Raw genomic sequence first — 7,988 nt, 5'->3', positions numbered from 1 at the left:
GGGCGGGGCCGCTTGCGGCGAGGATAAATTCGATGGAGGGGCCGCATGCACACCAGAGCTGCTGCCAGAGGCCTGGGCCCGCCAGCTGCGGCAGCAGGGGGCGGGACAGGTGGAAGGGGGGTGACCCGATGCCGCGCCCGGGACAGGTCAAAAAGGGCTGAGAGATTTGAGTGTTCAAGCGTGTGTGTGGGGGGGGGGGGTGTGCGTGTGCGCACGTGCGCGCACGTGCGTCCGCGCATGTATGAGTGTAATGAGCACAAGAACTGGGCAAAATGGAGAAGTGATTATACAGACAAGGCCCATCACACCTTGAGGCCAAGCAGGGCGGGAATGAGGCCGGGGGCAGCAGGGCCGCCTGTTGCCAGCCGCGCGGGCCCCGCCGCTGCTGCTACTGTTGGCGTGGGGCCGCCGCCCGCCGCCGGCGCGGGCGGCGTGCCAGGCCGCTCAGCAAGATGCTGGCCCGGCTGCTGCTGCTGATGATGCTGCCGTTGTGACTGCTGATGCGTCACCAACGGCAGCGGCGCCTGCCCCCCGTTCTGCTGCGCCCCTGGCGCCGCCTCGCCTGCGCCGCTGCCCCGCCGCCGCTTCTTCGCGCTTCCCGGCGCCGCCGCGCCCACCGCCGCCGCCGCCGCCTCCGACGCGGCGACGGCCGCCGCAGCGGCGGCCGCCGCCTCCGCCTCGGCCGCTGCGCGCTGCTCACGTGCGTTCCTCAGTTCGTCCTGCAGCTGCGCGGCAGCTTCCTCCCGCCGCTTCAGCTCCGCGGACAGCTGGGCCGCGCGGGCCTCGGCGGTCGCCAAGCGCTCCTCCCTAGGCAAGGCGTCAGGTGCATACTATCAGGGCGCGGGCTACATATGGCCAGCTGAGGGCCACCAAAGAGCGACCGAGCGAGCAACCAATCTGCTCATACGGCTGCGCAGCCAACCATGGCTTGCAACCAGCGACCCCGGCTCACGCGCCCAAACCAAGGCCCCAGCTCCGCGCCGCGTCCGCGGCGCTGTGCGCGCGCACCTGGTGGCGCCGCGGCGCCGCTCCTCTTCCAGCTCTGCCCCCGCGTGCATCAGCTGCTGCTGCGACGCCTCCAGCTGCCGCTGCAGCTCCGCACGCTGCGCCAGCGCCGCAGCCGCCGACATGGCGCCGCCGGGCGGCGCGTGGTGGGGGGCCGGCTGGGTGGTGCGGCGGAGGGTGTCCTGGTGCCCGGCATCCCGCTGGGAGGGCTGTGACGGGGAGTTTTTGACGGTGCGGCGCGCGAGGGCGAGCGGGACGCAGGGGTGTGCGTCGTCAGTGGGCAGGGATGCACCGGGCGGCTGACCGCGGGGTGAACGAGGGCAGCCGGACGGTCGATGAGGGCGCCATAGCAGCATGCAGCACGCGTGTGTGTGGAACTGCCTGGCGCCAAGGACAGCCCCCGGCGCCCGCCCTCGGCCTGCCCCGCAGCTGCGAGCCCACGGCCCGCTCCGCAACCGCAGCTGACGGCAGACACGCCATTCCGCACCTGCTGCGCCCCCATGCCAGGCGGCGCCGCCGCACCCCCGCTGCCGCCGCTGCCGGCCCCGCCGCTGCTCGCACCGCCGCTGCCGCTGCGGCCGCCCCGGCCGTAGCTTGGCTGCGGTCGCAGCTGCTGCTGAGGTGAGAAAGTCCCGCCTGGGGTGTAAGCTGGCATGGATTGCTGCCATCCTGCGGTTGCTGGCAGGGTCCCATCCCCAACAGGTCCCAGCTGCGTCACCCCTGCAGGGGCGCCGCCCACCGGGGCGGCCCCCAGTCCCGCCCCTCCTCCCGCCGTGCCTGCTGCTGGCCCTGCGCCCAGAGTGGTGGCCGCTGCAGCTGCGGCCACCGCGGCTGCGGGTCCGGACATTGTTGGTACGCCTGCTGCCAGCTGCTGTTGCTGCTGATTGAGCAGGGGCTCCTGCTGCTGCTGCTGCTGCTGCTGCTGCTGCTGCTGCTGCTGCTGCTGCTGCTGGTGCTGCGGCACCCGCTGCTGCTGGTGCCATGCGGGCTGCTGCTGCTGCTGCTGCCACGGCTGCTGTCGCTGCTGCCAGAGCTGTTGTGGCGGCTGCTGTTGCTGCTGTGACCACGGCTGCTGCTGCCGCTGCTGCATCCAGAGGGGGATCGAAGCAACCCCCTTGGCTGGCTGCTGCGATGCCGACGGCCCTCCCAGCTGCTCCGCCAGGCTGTTGGGCCGATTGAATGGCTGAGCCTGCAGCGCTGGGCGCCAGGTTGTTGCACCATAGGGCTGCTGCTGCTGCTGCTGCAGCAGCAGCGCTGGCTGCTGGGTCGGCGGCCTTGAAACGCCACTGCTCAGCCCCCTGGGCACTTGATCATCGGCCACAAAGGCGTCTGGCGGCTGCTGCGATGGGCCCTGAGCAGGGAGTGAGCAATAACAGGCAAGTCACTGTGCGTCGCGGCGTCGGCATGCAGGGGGCGCTCTGGCTGTCGAATGCCCCCGTGACGTGCTGCGCGTGCCGCACACAGCCGCGTGCACGCGGCCCTTACCGGCTTGGCTTGATGCTGGGCACAGATATCATCCAAATTAGCAAGCAGGTCGTCTGATATGTCGTCGTCGTCCATAACTGCTTTGCAGCTGATCAAGTCCCATATGACAGATCACCGCCCAAACTATCTACATGCTGCTACGTATACATAAAGACAACACCTGAGGAAAATGGCCAGACCGCATGTGAGCAGCTGACACTTCGGGGGAAGGATTGCGCGCGCAGATCTTGGTCACCGCTCTACACACCCGTCAAATACGATACTTCCACAATGGCTTGCTGACGACGCAGCTCAGAGGGCGATGAGTCCAATCAAAACATGATTGATCTTGTAGCCACGCGCCCGCGCCCCGCCATGGCCTTCCCGCACGCCAGCGGGGACTGTGCTGGCCTGCTGACTGCGCTTCAAGCAGCCACACCAGCACCAGGCCGATCCACCCCTGAGCAACTTCACAGTGTGTGCAGGCTGATTGAGAGCCATGTCGAAGGTCGGTAGTCTCTGGCGGCTTGCATACGGCGCAGGCCCATGCCGGACGCCAACATGCACCATAGCATTGTTGGCGCCAGAACATGATGCGCAGCCTGCCATGCCAGCTGAGCACGATGGACAAGCTGTGTATTACCATGCATTATGAACCCACCCGGCCGCAGAGCTGTTGGCCCCGTCATGCGGGGATGCCCGGCGTGCGGCGGCAGCGGCACTGCTCAGCTTGCTGGAGGGAACCCTGCCAGGCCCTGAACCCGACAGCGGCGGCGCCGCCGCGGCCACACCACGCCCAGCAACCAGCAACAGAGCGCCCAGGGGCCTGGCTCCAGCCGCGTCGCTCGCCGTGGCCGCGCCTCCACCCGCGGATGGCGCCGTGCTGCACCCCGCCGCTGCGCTGGCCACCACGTGGCGCGGCGCGTCGGGCGCGCTGGCGGTGCTGCTGCGCTTTGAGGAGTCCGACGTCATCGCCAACGTCATCGGCTTCTGGCGCCGCGTGTCTAGCCGCCTGGACGGCAGCTGGGCAGACGCCGGGCCGCCGGCCGGCGCACACCAGCAGCACGACGCGCAGGGGCAGCAGCAGGGGCGGCCGGCGCAGGGCGCGCTGCTGCACCATCGCCGACAGCTGCGGCACGTGGATTGGATGTGGCGTGTCAGGCCGGAGCTGCTCGCGGCTGTGGTGGGGCAGGCGCACAGCTTCTTCCTCGCCACAGGTGGTTAGGGGAAGGCCGTGGCGTTGGGGCGGCGTTGGGCCAATCATGTGCGCTGCATGCCATGCGGAGCCTGTGAGGGGGCGCCACACAAGCTGTGCCCCTTCCGCATGTTTGCATGGGCATCCTCACATGTATGCTCTGCCCACAGCATTACCGCATGCATGCATGCACCCCATGCGCACGCTGTCGCACGCATGGGAAGGCACATAGTGCATCCCCCTCTTCATGCATGATGACATGCTTTGTGCGCACTGCACACACGCGTCATGCACTGCGGCGTACACCTCCAAGCAGGCATCACCCACCTGCAGCAGCGCCCCATGCGCACCGCCGCCAAGGCGCTGCTCATGCTGCTGCAGCTCACCGCCGGCCCGTCAGCGGCTGTGGCGCCTGCAGCGGTGGCGGGCACGGCAACACCGACGGCGGCGGCGCAGCTGTTGGAGCTGATGGGGTGTGCCGCCGCCAGCGGAGGCGGTGTGAGCGCTTCCAGTGGCAGTCGCGCCGTCATGGCGCGCGTCATGCCCTGTTCGGACGCGTTCTCCCAGTGCTGCCTGCTGCTGCAGCTGAGCGCGGGCGCGCCCGGCGCCGAGGCGTGGGAGGCCGGGCAGCTTCGCAGCGGGGGCGGCGGCGACGGGCCACTCGGCTGCGAACCGGCGGGTTCGGGGCTCGCGTGCCGTGCTGCCGCGTTCTTGCTGGAGTGCTATGGTCACGACGGCGTGCGCAGCTGCAGCGCAGCTGCTGGCGACTCCCTGTCCGATTACGACGCCTGCATGGTCTGGCTGGTGGCCTCGATGGCCGCCGGCCCGGGCGGCGCCGCGGCCGCCGCAGGCGGCGCTAGCGGCGGCGCGAAGCGGCGCGGCACGAGGGGCGGCGGCTCCCTGGAAGGTGGTTCGGAGGAGGCTCGGCTGCTGGCCTGGGCTGGCAGCGCGGGATTCAGGGCCCTGGCCGAGGTGGTGGCGGGCCACCCCAGGTGGGATGTGCTTGCCTGCGGCTTGGTGCGGGCTGTCGAGCTCGAAGCCACGCAAGACGGCGCCGCGGCCGCCCAGGGAGCAGCGGGAGCGCCACCCGGCCGCGGGGCGGGAGCCGCCGCCGCGGCAGCGGCGCTGCGTCGCGTGCGGCGCGCGCTGCGGGTGCTCTTTGAGGTCGCGCGCGCGGCGGCGGGCGCGGAGGAGCGCACGGCGCGCACTGCGGCGCTGCTGCGGGGTCTGTCGGCGCTGACGCGGCCAGAGGCGATGTGCTGCGCCGAGTGGCGGGCGGAGGCGCTGGGGGAGATGGAGCTTGCGGTCACCGCGTTTGTGGAGGATCACCCAGGTAAGCATTGTTGACAGATGCAGTGATTTCTGAAGCATGCAGCAACCCTGCGTGCGTGGGTCATGGAGTGGGGGAAGGAGCACTTGGGAGCGATGGTGACAGCGTGCAGCAGGAGGGATCCCGCACGCGTGAGAGCTCACCGGCGGTCCGGTGGTGCCATCATGCAGCCGCCCGACCCGCTGCTTTCCTATGATGGTGGCAGCCAACTGACCGACGGCCCCTTGCCCCTTGCACTCGTTGTTTGTAATCCTGTAAACACTCAGAGGAGGAGGAGCTCCACGCGCGGCTGTGGGGCGCCGCCACACTGGACGCCCTGCTCGCCTGCATGCTGCATGACCCCTCGATCAAGGCGCGGCGCTTGAGCACCCCGCATTGCATCCGTCGCGCGATTTGCACTCAGCTGCACGCTACACCCGGTTGCATTCCAACCAGGTCAAACGACGCAGTGCACACATGGCGCTGCCGTCTGGTGCGCTCCACCTTGCAGAGCGCGTGCCTGTCATCGCCGTTCAATCCCTGGCCCCTCGCCACAGGTCCGCCGGGCGGCGCTCGCGCTCGCGTCCTCCGTGGCCGTCCCGGGGGGCTCCCCTGCCGCCGGCGCGCTCGTCCGGGCGCTCGCGTGCAAGGCGCGCGACAGGGACGGGCGCACGGCCGCAGCTGCGCTGGAGCTTCTGGTGCAGCTGCCGCCGCAGCTGCTCGGCGCGCAGCTGGACGAGCAAGCGTTCGTGGACGTGGCCGCGGCCGGCCTGCGCGCGTGCGCGGGCGTCGCGGCGAGCGGCGGCGGCGACGATGGGGAAGGCGGGCAGCAGCGGCGAGGGAAGGGGAGGGGCGAGCAGCGGGTGCAGATGAGTAATGAGGGCAGGGCCGCATTCCTGAGATTGCTTAGGGATGTGCTGTGCTGCAGCGAACCGCCGTGCGGTCCGGCTGCGGCGGCGCCCGCTGGCCAGCGCGGCGCCTCGGCCGGACCTGTGGCTGTCTGCCGCCGCGGTGTGCTTCGGCTGCTGCACGACCCGGCGATGAGCACTCTGCTGGAGGGGGTCGCTGCCGACTTGAAAAGGGAGGCTGCATCAAGGGCGCAGGCAGCGGCGCGGCTGACCAGGCAGGGTGGCAGCAGCAGCATTGATCTGGAGGGTGCCGGAGGAGGGGGTGGCGAGGATTGCGATGTGAGGAGTGCTGACGAAGGATCTGGGGGAGACGAGGGGAGTGTCGGGGTTCTGGATGGAGGCAGCAGCTGCAGCGAGGACGAGGAGCCGGCGGCGGCGCGCGGCAGGGAAGGGCGGCGGCGGCGGGGCCCGCTGCAACGGCGGCGGCGCGGCGTGGCACGGGGACTGTCTGAGAGCGACGAGGGGTGGGACAGCGGCGAGGAGGGCGGCGCGAGCCGTGGCACAGCAACCAACCGCAAGCACGGGGCGCGTGGCGGCGCGGGCCCGTCGCACCGCCCCGCGGACGCCGCGGCGGCCGCGACCGCGGCGGCGAGCCACCGCGCGGCGGAGCCGCCAACAGCATCCAGCGGCAAGCTCGCAGGGTTGGATGTGCTGGGAGATTTCGAGGGATGCCTTATGATGGAGGTTGAGGACGACGATGAGGTCATGGCCTTTTGAATCCCAGGAGTGATCTGAGCCTGGGTTGACTGGTTCCATGTGCAAGGGGTTCTCGTGCTGCATGTGCAAGGGGTTCTCGTGCTGCATGTGCAAGGGATTCTCGGGCTGCATGTGGAAGGGGTTCTCGTGCTGCATGTGGAAGGGATTCTCGCACTGCATGGGGAAGGGGTTCTCGTGCTGCATGTGGAAGGGATTCTCGTGCTGCATGTGGAAGGGGTTCTCGCACTGCATGGGGAACGGGTTCTCGTGCTGCATGTGCAAGGGGTTCTCGCGCTCCATGTGGAAGGGGTTCTCGTGCTGCACAGTCCTGGCAGCTGGTGACCCTGACGGTCTCCTTGTTTGACGAGCCCTGATCGTACCAACCGCAGCAAGAGGGACGGCGGGACAGGGGCTGTTGCAACGTGGTGGCAGTTGAAGCTGCTCGGGCTCGGAGCATCCAGTATCAGGGGATTGTGGAAGGGTTCACAACGAGTGCATTGCTTCAGCCTATGAATGTGACGGCCAAAGCTGCTTATGGTTCCTCAAAACAGGCAAATGAAGAGCCACAACCAAAACAGGGAAGGAAATCGTCTTATCGTCATGTTCAAACACGACAACCTGCAAGGAAACCCTGCGGCGGATCGCCTGACAAAAGTCCGAACATGTGCAGGCGTGGGTACAGGCGTGGATACAGAGCACCGGGCAGGCGAGCAGCCACAGGCCAAGGGGGCGCTTGTCCAGGGGTGCCAATCTTGCAGGCACCCTTGCCCAGCGAATTGAAAAGTGCTTCGCCCGTCGCCTCCCAAGTTCAAATGCATAATGGCGTCATCATGAAATGGCAGCCACGACCTACGATCCCAGCAGGCGCCACCCACACGGCTCACGCCGCCGGCTGGGCCGCCGCCCGCCCCCCTTCCGCCGCCGCCGCGCGCGCCTCCGCCCGCGGCCGCGGCCGCCGCACCATGAGCGGCACGTCCAGGCGGCCTCGCTCTCCAAAATCGAACCTCATCTCCTCAAGCGTCTCAAATCCATGCCTGTCCCTGTAAAACGCCTCCACCCCGTTTGGTGACGCCTCCAGGAACACCGCGCGGCCCTCCGCGTCTGCGCGGGCCGTGATCTCGTTGAGGATCGCGGACGCGAGGCCGCGGCCGCGCGCGTCGGGGTGGGTGGCGATGGCGACTATTTTGATGAAGTCGTCCACGCCGTGGCGCTGGGGGCGCGGCGGGGAGAGGGGTTCAACGGCGTGTTGGCGTTCAGATCAGTTGGGTCGGGGTACGGATGGGTTTGTTCGTGGGAGGGGGGTTGACGGAGCGCCCCTCAGCACCGGGGCGCAATGGCAGTGCCCGGTGCAATTGTGAAGCTGCAAACACAGCCTGCTCAGCCTCAAAGCATCGACGACCGCACCCCACCC

At 69.0% G+C, this 7,988-nt stretch overlaps 3 protein-coding genes across 3 annotated transcripts in view; 1 reads left to right on the top strand and 2 right to left on the bottom strand.

Moving 5' to 3' along the window:
• Positions 1-302: 302 nt before the first annotated feature.
• MNEG_8294 (hypothetical protein) lies at positions 303-2,565 on the bottom strand (the record flags this gene model as incomplete). Its single annotated transcript, XM_014043236.1, has 4 exons — positions 303-807; positions 1,009-1,214; positions 1,493-1,621; positions 2,491-2,565. 4 exons carry the CDS (start codon positions 2,563-2,565, stop codon positions 303-305), a joined length of 915 nt encoding a protein of 304 aa, XP_013898690.1.
• Positions 2,566-3,092: 527 nt separating this feature from the next.
• MNEG_8293 (hypothetical protein) lies at positions 3,093-5,011 on the top strand (the record flags this gene model as incomplete). The annotated part of the gene is made up of 3 exons (XM_014043235.1): positions 3,093-3,105; positions 3,270-3,686; positions 3,981-5,011. 3 exons carry the CDS (start codon positions 3,093-3,095, stop codon positions 5,009-5,011), a joined length of 1,461 nt encoding a protein of 486 aa, XP_013898689.1.
• Positions 5,012-7,457: 2,446 nt separating this feature from the next.
• MNEG_8292 (hypothetical protein) overlaps positions 7,458-7,988 on the bottom strand; it is a gene marked incomplete at both ends in the record, with an annotated part of 2,088 nt that continues 1,557 nt past the window's right edge. The window contains one exon of the mRNA XM_014043234.1: positions 7,458-7,787. Within this exon, the coding sequence (XP_013898688.1) occupies positions 7,458-7,787 (330 nt within the window). The remainder of the gene's footprint in view (positions 7,788-7,988) is intronic.

The sequence above is a fragment of the Monoraphidium neglectum genome, assembly GCF_000611645.1.
Source record: "Monoraphidium neglectum strain SAG 48.87 unplaced genomic scaffold scaffold01559, whole genome shotgun sequence".
Lineage (NCBI taxonomy): Eukaryota > Viridiplantae > Chlorophyta > Chlorophyceae > Sphaeropleales > Selenastraceae > Monoraphidium > Monoraphidium neglectum.
This window is presented reverse-complemented; position numbering and strand designations above follow the sequence as displayed.